At 46.5% G+C, this 13,835-nt stretch overlaps 1 protein-coding gene across 6 annotated transcripts in view; it reads left to right on the top strand.

The window, feature by feature from the left end:
• SMARCA2 (SWI/SNF related BAF chromatin remodeling complex subunit ATPase 2) overlaps positions 1-13,835 on the top strand; it is a 192,762-nt gene that overhangs the window by 75,469 nt on the left and 103,458 nt on the right. For all 6 annotated transcript variants that reach the window (XM_080819931.1, XM_080819933.1, XM_080819932.1 and 3 more), the window contains exons 20-24: positions 1,557-1,664; positions 2,275-2,361; positions 5,947-5,993; positions 8,164-8,330; positions 13,652-13,815. In XM_080819931.1, the coding sequence (XP_080676057.1) occupies positions 1,557-1,664; positions 2,275-2,361; positions 5,947-5,993; positions 8,164-8,330; positions 13,652-13,815 (573 nt within the window). The remainder of the gene's footprint in view (positions 1-1,556; positions 1,665-2,274; positions 2,362-5,946; positions 5,994-8,163; positions 8,331-13,651; positions 13,816-13,835) is intronic.

The following is a 13,835-nucleotide window of genomic DNA, read 5'->3' as shown; positions in this document are numbered from 1 at the left end:
ACCGGTTGCGTCTGAAGTTGTCCAACACTCTTCTTCACCGTGATCAGGTTTCATTTTGAGAGTGAACAGCTCTCGAAAAAGTCGAAGTACTTTAAAAATAGGACATGATCAGGCTTCTGGAACAGAAAGCTTGGAGCAAGTGCGTTCTTATTTATTACACTTGGAGGTTTCTGTTTCCCCCCTCTGGCCAAGGTCGTTAAAAACAAAAACAAGTGTATCCAAGGTCACCTGCTTTCCTTAACTTTTCTGCAAAGCACCCTTTCTCCAGTCTTCTTTGGTGCATCAAAACAAGTGGCGAAAGGCTATTAATTGCAGTTCCATCCGGCCCAACAGGTTCCTTCTGAAGACACAATTGGATGAATATTCAACTTCTCTTCATCTGTGACCTACTCGCCCTGGCCCTCAGAGCTGAAAATAACCTGATCATTTTTAATCAGTTTATTAAACATCAGGCAGCTTGCTGATTTACTTTTAATCACATTCTGCAGATTTCTAGGCATTTATCTGATGTTTATTATGAAAATTGCACATTTGTATTCTGGGGATTTTTTTAATAAAGAAAATAATACTGGAAAATAATCAAGGCAGATTTATGCATTAAGAACCTTCTAGAAGTATTGCAGGTGTATGCTAAGCCAAGGGCATGTGAATTCCCTTTGACTGTTTTAAATCGGATTTTTTCCCCTTTTTTGGTGATAGTCCAACTGGAAGCTCACGAGGCTTTCTTTGCCTTCTTGAGGTGGTCATAAAGTTGCATCCAATTTTGGACCAATTCATCTTCCCACCTGCCGTCCTCACAGGAAGTAGTCTCTTATCTCTGAAAAGCAGGGGTCAATGGCAGTCAACCTAGGGCTGTTAACAGCTCTCACTTGTGGATTAGTACTGGGGGTTGCTGCCTAAGACCATTGAAAACATTATCTTACAGGGGATCCTGGGTGACTCAGTGGGTTAGGCATCTGCTTTTGGCTCAGGTTCATAATCCCGGGGTCCTGGGATCAAGCCCCGCATCGGGCTCCTAGCCTTTCGGGGAGCCTGCTTCTCCCTCTCCCTCTGCCTGCCTCTCTGCCTACTTGTCGCTCGCTCTCTCTCTCTCTCTCTCTCTCGCTCTCTCTCTGTCAAATAAATAAATAATCAAAAATGTCTTACAGAGCAAGTCTTGGGATATCGGACGGTCAGTGTTTTCCTCTCATATCAAAGGGGTTGTGCTGGGAAGTGGAAGAAATACTAGGAGGAAATTATATTGAGCATCTTCGAATTTGAATAGTTTGTAAGCTTCTCTGTCTCTTTCTCTCAAATATGGAGCAAGTTCAGAAATTTCAGAAGACGTGGCCCTCGATCACATACACCCTTTGGCAGGTCCCCCCATCGTTATGGTCCCTTTAGCAGCGATGACCGCATTCTCCACCCCCACCCCCAACTCCGTGAATCCAGGGAGGGGAAACGGAGGGACCACAGAGTTCCAGGACTGCCGCCCACTGCCACGTCCCCGCAGTCTTCTCAGAACAGGCCCCTTCCTCTCTCCCGCTCCAACTTACCCGCTGTTTTCTCTCCCCCAGGTTGAATACGTGATCAAGTGTGACATGTCCGCGCTGCAGAAAATTCTCTATCGCCACATGCAAGCCAAAGGGATCCTCCTCACGGATGGTTCGGAGAAAGATAAGAAGGTACATTTCAGAAGAAGATGTGTCGCAGCGTGGGGTGTGTCTGTCTTCTCTGGGCCGTGAGGTCAGATCCTCCCAGGAAGCATCCCTGCTCATGCTGATCTATTAAACCGTATTTCTGGGCCTTTTCCGTAGCTGCCGTAGCTGCCAAAGGAAATCTCGTATCCTCCTAATTGCAAACTGCATTGGGGCAGGAAGAATGGAGTATATCTATATGACCAAAACAGCTTTTAGCTCTGCTCATGTTAATTCTGCAGGGAATATATTCCGCTAAATGTTGGCCGGGGGCACCTTAGAAGGTTTTAAAATCCTGTGTCCATCCCTGAGCATCTGTTCCAGTCTTCTGTCTTCCCAGAATCTTGGGGAATAGTCGATCATGTCACCAAGCCATCAACTCAATATGACTCCCTCCTGTAGGATAAGTTAGTCACGAGAAAGATGTTGTATCTGTCACTGAGAAACTTTTATAGAACAGGACCTCCAGACCCCCACAGGTGTAGGTTACAGAGCAGACCTCTGGCCCTTTCTTAAATGCCTCCTTTTTAAGAAATGGGGGTATCTGGTCAATTAACGATTTGTTTGTTCTGTGTTTGCTCTCCCCACTCATCCTCAGGGGAAGGGAGGTGCTAAGACGCTCATGAACACCATCATGCAGTTGAGAAAAATCTGCAACCACCCCTATATGTTCCAGCACATTGAGGTAAGTCTGCATTCTCCGCTGTGGTTCTGATCCCACCTGTCCTGTTCCTAGTCACACTACTTTTTTAAAAAGGAAAAAAGAAAGAGGGTCGAGATAGGTGTGGACACTGGAGGGATGTGTTCTGATAGCTCAACAAGGAGAATCAACATACGTGAACCTTCTGGTTCCCTGTCCTCACTGGCACCAAGCGCTGTAGCATCTGGAATTTTAGAACCAAGGGTTCAAAGCATCGAGAAGACACTGCAAGCTCGGGCTCGTTCCGTGGTCTGGGGACGTGCTGTGCACGGCCTCATTACGGTAGGAGCTGTGGAACGGAAGGAAGGAGGCTATGAAGAATACTAAGACAACGTGTTTGTACCCATTGGAGAGGAAGATGCCCTCGAAGTGTTTTCCTTGTAACAGACGCTGCCTGTGGTTCGGCTCCATAGATCTGCCTTTCTCCTTTCTGGCTTCTGTCCCGACATCCCGGCTTTTATCCTGACACCCAGGTTCTCACAAAGCTATTTTTAGGGGCAAGCACATTTTCTGGCCTGTTCACTGCATGTAAATAACTTTCCTAAATGGACAGGACTTCAGCCCCGTGGGAGCCATTGACCCAAGCAGGAGGGAAGAGGAGCCACACCGGAGGCCCCACTGTCCTGTGTGGCGGCCGAGACATGGGGTCGTGGTGGGGCCTCCTAGCCATGGATATAAAAGAAGATTTCAGGAAATCAGAATTTTAATAATTACAGTATAAAATTAAAATATATAAAATTTAATAATTACAGTATAAAAATCGGGTTGAAATACACCTGCCTTTGAAATATTCTTGACTTCAACCGTTTTTTTCCCCTCCCTTATTTTGGGCCATCACGCTTGTCAGATGAGTATTTTATGGCACGTCCCCTCCCTGCTCTGGGGACCCGTCCCAGCCTGAGCTGGCTGTTACCTCCACATCCAGAGGGCAGGGTGTCTATAGGCGGACAAGCTCTAGACCCAAGTCCATTGACAACGGCAGCAGTACCAGCGATGAAAATAAAATCCCATGGGAAAGTCACAGCTGTTGAAACACTCGGGTGAAGAGAATCCCACATACAACAAGGAGGCCATGTCCCTGGGCCACTTTGTAATCATGACCTGGTGAAAATCTCTTTGCGTCTCCAAACTTCCGTGCACTTGTCCTATCATCACGTGCTGAGCGCTTATGGGACTGGCAGAGGCGAAACTTTAACAAAAATATATAAATAACAGAGGAAGCATCTTAAAAATTGATAACCTATATTTTTTCTTTTTTTTATTTTAATAAACATATAATGTATTTTTATCCCCAGGGGTACAGGTCTGTGAAAAAATTGATAACCTATATTAAACAGGTAGAAGGTATCAGTGAATTAGTAGCAGCTCTATATTGGTCTGTGGCTGGTGGGAGCCAAAAAAAAAAAAAAAGTCAAATGATGAAAATGACCAGTGTCATGGCAGGTGAACCCATCACCCACCATCCCATCCCCTTCTTTCCCGAAAACAATTTTGAGGTACTTATTCTGATTCATAGAAGGGTTTGAGGACTTAAAAGTTATGAAAATTAAGTGTCAGTCTTACTTCATTTTGGTTGTCATGCAAAAAATTAACCTTTGAAACATGCTAGACCGTGTCAGAAGGGAGATGAAGCCTTCCATCCTCGGGCTTCTGTCTGGAGAACGCGGGGAGCCAAGCCTAAGTAACCTGCCCTCCGTTCCTTGCATATTTCCATTCTAAATAGCCGTCAGTAGAGAGACAGATTGATTTGCAATTTGTTTTGAACATAAAAACTTTCGGAAGCGTATTCCTAGCAATGAGACCCAGAGTCTTTGGCACACATGGCCCAGCTCTGGCTCAGGGCTGGTGTGTGCATTTTGCCTCTGTCTTTGTATGCTTTGCACGTCACTTCTGTTCATAGGAAATCAGCCCAGAAGCCCCCTTTCCCTGCCGGGCTCCCTGTTTCCCTGGGGACTGTCAAACCAGGGAAATGAAGACATTTTTTTAAAAGGGCGCTGATCCCTGGGACGCCTGGGCGGTTCAGTGGGTTAAGCCTCTGTCTTCAGCTCCGGTCATGATCCCAGGGTCCTGGGATCGAGCCCCATGTCTGGCTCCCTGCTCAGTGGGGAGCCTGCTTCTCTCCCTGCCCCTGCCTGCAGCTCCCCCTGCTTGTGCTCTCTTTCCCTCTCTTTCTCTGTCAAATAAATAAATAAAAATTTTTTAAAAAAACAAACAACAAAAACAATGCTGATCCCTAAACTTATCACCGTACATTGACACGTACCACTCTCAGATTTTTATAGTCCTGCTTAGGCCATAAGGACGGATCCCAAAAATGTAGCAAGGTATGGCTACAGGTGAAGAGGGAGGGCATGGCTCTTGGAGTCCGAGTGGGGTTTCTGGCCATTGCCCTGTTGGTGTTGACTTTCAGAGCCCACCATAAACGATGGGCAATGAGGTGCGTGAGAGGAAAGCTCAAAGGAGAGGAGAGCTGGTCCCCTGGGAGGAGAAGCTTTGCTGCTGAGGGAAGGAAAGGAAGCAGAGGAGGGAGACAGCGGGCGGCTAGTGGGAAGGCGTGACATGCTTCCCTTCCCCACAGATGGTCACCCGTTCCCTCCAGTCAGCCTGGAAACACCCTTCGGAGAACAGTCCTTTATTTCTTCTACAGGATCAGTGAGGAAGGAATTACATGATTCAGGCGTTTAAAATCAATTTGAAATTCTGAAATTCTTATTTTATTTTATTTTATTTTATTTTATTTTTTTATAAAGATTTTATCTATTTATTTGACAGACAGAGATCACAAGCAGGCAGAGAGGCAGGCAGAGAGAGGGGAGGGAAGCAGTCTCCCTGCTGAGCAGAGAGCCCGATGCGGGGCTTGATCCCAGGACCCTGAGATCATGACCCGAGCTGAAAGCAGAGGCTTTAACCTACTGAGCCACCCAGGCGCCCCTAAAATTCTCATTTTAAATTTCAAGTCCTGTGTTTTGAAGACGGGAGGCCGGACACCTGAGGGAGCGGCCAGTGTCCACTGAGGGCCGTATGTGTAACAGAGAAAAGCATAGTATGGAGGGATGTTGGGATTTCTCGAAACTCAGAGTTAGAATAGAGTATACAGTCACCGTGACTTGTACTGTTAAATATTTTTGCAGTGTATTTCCATGTACGTCTGAATCCTCATTTGCTTCTGTTAGGCCCTCTCTCTAGTCTAGACTCTAAACTCCTAGGGGACAGATAGTTCAGTTCTTTCTGGATTCCCCCCCGCAACCTGCCTGGCTCAGCCCTGGGTCAGTAGATGCTTAATCACTGTTTGATGAGTGAACTGACCGTGACGTCTCTATGAGATTCTGGAGACTTACAGGACCTCCAGGACACGTTTGTGTCTGCATTCAAAGTCTGCCTTCAAAGACCTTGAGTTTCTGGTTCATCGTCTAAGGAGTATTTTCATACTTACTTATTATTTTATTTAACTATTATCTAGAAATAAATGGGATGACCTCACCAAAAGAATAATTATTAAATTAATAATTTGACATATCTGGGTGGGGTTTCTTTTTTTAATCATTTTTTTTCCTCCTCTCTCTTTTAAAGGAATCCTTTGCTGAACACCTGGGCTATTCCAATGGGGTCATCAATGGGTAAATGTTAAAATTTATCTTTCTTCCAAAAAACTGTTTGTTGGTTGTACTGAAACTTTTCATGCCCCAGTGTTTCCTATCACACTGCCAGCCTTCTGCGCCCACCGCTCACCTCAGCATCGGAGTTGAACTAAAGTGGTATCAGCCCTCTCTTACTTCACTGACATTAATTTCTGCATGCTTTGATCAAGTCACTATTCAAAGAACATGGATCTCATTTAATAGAATTAATAGTAACCTCGTGTCCTAAAAATGCGGTGGAAACTTCAAAGAGTTGTACTCACAACCAGTAGTATAGCTTGGGCCAAAAGTCAATGGATCGTATTGAATTTCAAGTTGATACTTAACATGGGCGTGGTTGAGAGGAAAGGTCTTATCTGCCCTACATACATGTGACTTTACGTTCATCAAAGTATGGTCCATACAAGAAATGGGTTTTTTTGTGAGCAGTGGCCATCCTTACAACAACAATGGAAAAGATGCTTGCATTCACAGAAAGTCTCTGTTTTGTACCCGGGACATTGATTATTAGGATGTGGGGGGCACACTTGGATCCCAAGGGCAGACAGTGTCACTGGGCTAAGAACTAGGACTTGGGACCCATCTAGAACCAGAGCCATGAGGCTGTCCTGCTCCTGCTTGTTCCCCTCTCTTCTGGGTCCCGTGGTCACACCTGGTGCTGTGAGATTGGCCAGGGCTGCATAGTAACACTACAGCCCCGGAGCAGGGGACAGAGGTAGGGAAGACACGCACGTGAGAATGTGTCCGTTAGAGGCGGCCCACACTACCAGCAGTTGCTGATGACCCGTTGTGGTATTGTCAAGTGCGTGCGCTGATGAGTTTTCCCAGCCATAGCCACCCGACAATTAAGTTTTAATAATTTATCACATCCCTGTTGACAAAAGAGAGGAGTTTATTATAGAGGAGAAAAGGCCCTGCTTTAGCTCCTTGACACTCTGACAAGCAGGTACTACCCCCGCCATCCCCTTTGTGATTTGAATTTCTGCATAACCCAGACCTCATGTCCCCTCCCCGGTCCATTTGTACAGTGTACATAGTGACAGGTAGAGGTGGCAGATCTCACCACTGCCCTGTTTCAGACCCATCAGTGGCTTTCTGTTGCACTTAAAGCTAACACACTCAGTGTGGCTTAAAGAGCTCTCTGGTATCTGTCTCCCCCTACTCCACACACCCACTGCCTCTCTGCCTCCATCTCCGGAATTCCCCTGTCACTTATGTTCAGTTCCTCAGATTCCCCAGGCTCTTTTACGCCACGGGGCCTTTGCACATACTCTCCCCACTTCCTGGAATCTCCTCCTCTTCCAAGCCCCCATTCTTTAGCCAGCTGTCTTGTTTCTCATTGTTTGAGGTTTTTGCTCAACGGTTCTCTCTTCATCAAGGTCACCTGCATCAAGGGCTGGGAAATTTTTTCCCCTAAAGGGCCAGATCTCAAATATTTTTGCCTTTGTGGGTCAAAAGGTCTGTGCCCCAGCTTTGCCATTGTGTGGCGTGAAAGCCACCACATAGACAAAACAGAAATGAGTGAGCCTGGCTACACGCCAGTCAAACTCTATTTACGAAAACAGGCAGCAGGCCAGGCCCTAAATTTGCCAAACCCTGCTCTGATTTAAAGATGTCCTGTGTTGCTATGTGTCATCTCATGGCAACTTGTTATTTTTCTCTTTAGTGCTCATCACAATTTGCAATTAGCCATTTGGAAGGCAGGGGTTCTGTTTTTTCATCCCTATACACGTGCCTGGAATTGTGCCCAGCAGGTTGTAGTAGATGCTCAAGAAATATTTGGACACATCTTAAGTGCCCTAAATTAGTAACTTTACGAGCTTACCAAGTAGCAATTTAAGGAAATACAACAGATTCACGACTATGTGTGTGCATAAGAGAGAAAGAGGGAGAAGGAATGAAAAGAGGGGGAGAGAGAGACAGTGAAAGTATTAAGAACACAAAAGGATTTCCTTCTCTTTCCAGAATCTGTCCCCATACATAGCATCTGGAACGTACTCTTCGTGGGTTTTGTGGAGAAGTGTTTCCTTCTTCCATGCCCTGCCCCCACGGCTCTGGGGTGGATATCCACACATTCATTCAGGCTGTCCTGGATCCTTCGAGAAGACAGCAGTAACACCGTCTTCTGGTTTTGCCTTTTTGGGTTCAGGGCTGAGCTGTATCGGGCCTCAGGAAAGTTTGAGCTGCTTGATCGTATTCTGCCAAAACTGAGAGCAACTAATCACCGCGTGCTGCTTTTCTGCCAGATGACGTCCCTCATGACCATCATGGAGGATTACTTTGCTTTTCGGAACTTCCTGTACCTTCGCCTTGATGGTGAGTCCCAGAGGGATCAGGCTTGGAAGCCAGGCCATGGGGCGCGCGGGGGTTGGGGGGTGAGGGTGCGGGTGGGGGCGCTTAGGTCCAGCCCCAGCCGGCAGGAGGAGGGAAGTTGTTGGAGAGTTAACTAGCAGGGTGAGGGGCAGCTTTGGCAGATAGCGTTTTTTATATCCTCCAGCTTAAAATAAGCCAAAATCATGGGCACAGCTGTTTGCCTCCCCCTCCCCCCAACCCCGGACAAGCCAGCACAAGTGGACTTGGAGGCATTGATAAGTGCCACAATTAAACTCAATGAAACTAAGTTAAAATTTAAAAGCCCTCTCTGCTTTGGGGATGGTGGGTTAGCTACGCACCCTGCCGAATGTTCTGATGAGCCCTGAGCTTCCTCTGTTGAGGCGTATTTTAGAGGGATGAAGGCTGTGTCTCCTCTCTTCGGTAACACTGTACGTGTTCATTTAGGATGATACTGAATTATCGCTAAAGCTTCTTTCTTCTCCTAAGTAGAACATATCCGTGCTGCATTAAGAGATAGGGCCCCATTGTGTCCTGGATTTTATAAAACTATGTGAAGTAGTTGCCTAATTTGCCTGGTATTTCAATTTTTAGAAAATCAGTAAGAAAATATGAACGGGGGTGTGCACGCAGCTGGTTAAGCATCTGCCTTTGGCTCAGGTCATGATCTCGAAGTCCCAGGATTGAGCCCCACATCGGGCTCTCTGCTCAGCGGGGAGCCTGCTTCCCCCTCTCCCTCTGCTCCTCCCCTGCTCTCCCTCCCTCTCTCAAGTGAGTAAGATTGTAAAAAAAAAAAAAAATGCATGGAAGGAAACATGTATCTAGAGATATTTATTTCCAAAAGTACTGTATGATTTGGATACCGGCCCTAATATTTTCAAGGCTCAAAGATACCAAATGCCCCATGTTGTGGCAAGGGGATAACACTTTCAAAGAGCAGTGTGTGGGAACAAGAGCAGATTTACAGCCAGGACCCCACGGAGTCCCTTGCACACAGAATAGTAACGGTGTTACTACTATCTGTTTTTGACTGACGTAGTCTTAAAGTTATGGCTACGTGGGAAATTTAAAAGCTTATGTTCCTTTAAAAGGTTTTGTTTTGAGGTGTCGGGTGGCTCAGTCGGTGAAGCGTCTGACTCCTGATCCAAGCTCGGGTCTTGATCTCAGGGTCGTGAGTTTGAGCCCCGTGTTTGGCTCTGCACTGGGCTTGGAGCCTCCTTTATAAAAAAAGTGAAAACTAAAAACCAAAATAAATAAATAAAAAGTTTTGTTTTACGTTCAGTGCAACATTCTGTCCTGCTGGTTGCCACTAATTAGATAGAACTGGACACACACCAACCTCAGACTTGCCCTCCTGTCTCTTTTATTTTTATTTTTAATATTTATATTTATATATATTTTATTTATATATTTAACTATATATTTAATATTATTTAATTTGTATATTTATATCTATGTATTATGTAATATATAAATATATTAATTATATATTATATTTATATGTATTTATATTTATGTATTTTTTATATTTATATTTTTTTATATTTTATCTTTTAAATGAATTCTCTTTATGGCATGAGGGTACGGCTACTTCCTAGGGTATTATTAATTTTTTAACTAATTATGCCTCGGACGGACTTGATTTTGAAAAACGTTTTTACCTCTCCCCTCCGAAGTCACTGCAGACAGACACGTGGCTGAGTCGATGTTCCTTCTTGATTTCGTGACACAGTTCTGCCATCCACAGTCTGTCTCTTTTGGCGAGTCTCCCGCACTGCAGTCTCGTCCTTTGTCCTTTGACCTGATTTTCCCGTCCCTTCCCCAGGAGGGGCGAGGTCATCACCCCTCCGAAGGGCAAGCCCGCCTTCCCTGCCGCGCAGATGAGGGGCATCCTGGCGGCCCGCTTAGCGGCCGTTTCACTGTGTGGCTTTTCATGTGGCCTCTCCCCTCTTGGAGGATTGCAGCCTCGGAGTATTCGAGTCTGGGAAGCTGGCAAGAAGTGCTTTCCTTGAAACAAATCCCTGTCGTGTTTTCCTGCCAGCTTGAGAGAGTGTCATTCACAGGTTGCTGTTGCCGGCAGACCGTCTCCATTATTTACTAATAATAATTGTCATAAAAGGTAACATTGACGGGATGCCGCTGCATGTGGGCCACCGAGCGGGGCGCTTCATGTGCGTTACTGATTTAATGTTCTCGGCAAACAGGCTACCTTTGCCCCCTTCTACCAAGGTATGAATAGGATCCCCATTTCACAGATGGGAAAACAAAGGCTTAGAGACACGTGTAAGTTAGAGACACGCGCAAACTTACGCGTGACGCAAGCGGCGAAGCCAGGTTCTAACCTCGATCTCTCGGATGCCAGCTTAGTTCAGAATCCGTTTTAGCAGACCAGGGAGCTACGTCCCCTCTCGGGCACGCAGGCTGCTGTCCTGGTGGTGGCATTTCAAGAATGATTTCGAGCTTCCTCAGAATTTTTAAAAAATGATGAACTGAAACAAGGTGCAAGCTGAATGGAGCCGCTGTGTTCCTGTCATCAGGGCCCTCACCATTAGGCTGGAGGAGACAACAGGTAGACAAGCTTCGTAACAAAATGTTCCCGGTGGAGTTGAGAACACAGTACAGGCTCTGCCCACAAGAAACAGCAGCCCTTTGTGGAGGTGCCGGAGAGAATCGAAGGGCAAATGATCAGTCTCCACACTCACAGGTGCCCCAGCCCCCAGCTAAACGGATTTTTCCCCCCTGCAAAGATCATGGTTGCGTGAACAGATTTGGCCACACCGTCCCATTATAGTCTCTGTTTTCCCCGGAAATGATTTTTGAGTGAGACCAAGTGGTGCAGCTACATCCCAGAAGATGAAATTTCCCCAAAGCAGCTGAAACTAAGTTAAAATTAGTAATCATGAAAGCCTGGCAGCGTGTTCCTTCTGGCACATTCTGCAACTTTCAACACAGTCGCACTTGCTATTAGTTGTGTTCTTGGTTACGTTCTACCTCAGAAGTCAACAGAGCGTGGGACTGACGCTCCCACTCAGCGTGTGAGGTCCTGGGCCACGTGCAAGGAACATTTATTTGCTCTGGGGGTAAACCGACAGCACTTTGAGTCGCCCTCCCCAAGATTGCTGACGATGAGCAAAGACCTTGACTTGGGGAACCTGTGACTGATGGGAATGGTAACCCAGCAAATTCTGAACCTCGTCATTAGGAAGGTCATCGTTTTTTGCATGAAAAGTAATTTAATCATAGATTTTTCATCACGTTCCCAGCTACTTAGAGTGAATCCTATACCAGACACACGGTTGGTCTCTGCTTGAGTTATCCGGCAGAGGAGGACCCGAAAACTCCTTTGACCAAGTCCTTTTGGTGATTCTTTTGTTTTCCAGTGCATTATTTTGCCTTTAGGGTTATTTTCATCCCCAGGAGGCATATCCCCGAGCCCCTTTAGTTTATAGCTTAATGCATGTGGCCGGTAGCCGATTGGTTTTCAGTGGATTTAAAAATGAACTTGTAACCTCACTGTACCCTGCTGTCCCGAAACGGATGTCCTTGTCTCTGGAAACTCCTCCTTCCCCTCGCTTTGGAAAACGTTTTTGCCGTTGCCGCTGTTTCTGTGACTTTCCCTCTGGCTTAAGGCGGAGGTAAATCATGTGAGCGGTGACTGCACGTGAGTCATTTTGTTTTAATGATTGCACCTGGAAAGACGACAGCAGTGAGCCGGCTTCACGACACCACAGAGCTCGTCTGCCATTAGGATCCAGAACAAACAGGTCACTGTGGTCTCGGAAAGCCAACTCTGAAATGAAAAGAGGAAAAAAAAAAAAAAAAGAGCCCCACAGAGTGGAGACCTCACTCAGCACATTTAGTGCCTCCCCCCTCCCCCCGCCGCCAAAAAAGTCTAAACTCTGCTGTTTCTCCCTGCAGGATTTGACCAGGTGGGTAAACTGGAAATCTCATTTAGAAAGCAAAATGAGCTCTCCAGAACGCCGCTTTGTTTAATGAGGAGAACCCCCAAAGCCCCTTGGTCCTAATCCCCATTTGCTATATATGGGGAATTGGGCTTGGTTTTTTTTCCCCTCCTCCTCAGGAGGGTACTTAACCGTTTTAATTCACAGGAAGAAGAGCTCTCCCTCTCCCTCCCCCCCCCACCCTTCTCCCTCCCGTGTTTGGGTATTTGACCCTCAGGGTAACATGATTTCCTAAACTGTCCTCACCTAAATGTTTTAATCCTCTGAAATAAGTTGCTCGTGTGTTTTTATCTTTAAAACAAGAACACCACATAGAAATAATATTTGTAGAGCAGATGTTTGGGAACTATCCTGAGACATGCATATCTGCTTCCCAACAGCCTAAAGCTTTTCTCAAAACTCTGCAGCGGTGCTCCGCCACCCCAAAAGACATTACAACACGGGTGGCTGAGTGGCTAATTTGGGAGGCGGGTATGGGGACATCAGGCCCTGCACCTGATCGCCCTGCTCTGGGGGTCTGGCGCTCTCTGTTTACCCTCCCAGCCACCCCCCCCCCCCGCCCCGGTTGTGGAGTCTTTTCAGGCCCCCTGGGTTATATGCCACCACGGGGCTGGGTCGCAGGTCTGCAGCCTCTGAACTCAGCAGAGCAGAACGTGCCGGTGCGAAGCGGCCGGAAGAGCTTCCACGTGTGTGTACTGGTGTGCACGGGGTTCTTGCGGCATCAGGTCTCGCTAATCGGGAGAAAAATATTCCTTTCAGGCTTTGTGTTTTTTCCCAGCCGGATCACGCTCAGGAGCAATCCAAACGGTAAAACGCAGTGCAAATCAGTTTCCCTTTTTTTCCCACCCTCCTGGCATCAACAGGTTCTCCCTCTCAATGCCTGTTGGTCAAATTGCCTTAAACCAATACAGTAATGTTCGTAGGGTGTGTGTGTGTGTGTGTGTGTGTGTGTGTGTAGGTAGGCTTTTAAACATTATTTGGTGCTTTAAAGCACAGAAATCTAGAAAATGTTTTCGTTAAGATTTAGGTTCATGTGAGAATGTTCTGGAATTTGTGGAGCTACAAAGATACCCCGTCCTCAGTATTTAAACCCAGCATTTTGAAACAATGGGTAGTAGACAGTGTTCCCTCTTGATTTAAGAAAAGTCTCTCTCTCTCTCTCTCTTAATTGCAAAATGTCCAAAGTTCCTTTCAAAAAGTTAAAAAAAAAAAAACCTCAGGGGATTATTACCTCACTAATGCCAGCAGGCATCTGTTTCTCTAGGAGGCCGGCCGATCTCTCTAGCTCGGTGCCATTTTCGGGTGGGAGCTCACTGGCAAATTTACTTTTCTTCTACCCCCCAGGCACCACCAAGTCTGAGGACCGCGCTGCGTTGCTGAAGAAATTCAACGAGCCCGGGTCCCAGTATTTCATCTTCCTGCTGAGCACCCGAGCGGGCGGCCTGGGCTTGAACCTGCAGGCAGCGGACACCGTGGTCATCTTTGACAGCGACTGGAATCCTCACCAGGTCTGTCTGTCTCTGACACG

This window comes from Martes martes (genome assembly GCF_963455335.1).
Source record: "Martes martes genome assembly, chromosome: 12".
Taxonomy (NCBI): Eukaryota; Metazoa; Chordata; class Mammalia; order Carnivora; family Mustelidae; genus Martes; species Martes martes.
Note: the sequence above shows the minus strand (reverse complement) of the source record. Positions and strands in the feature narration are given on the sequence as shown.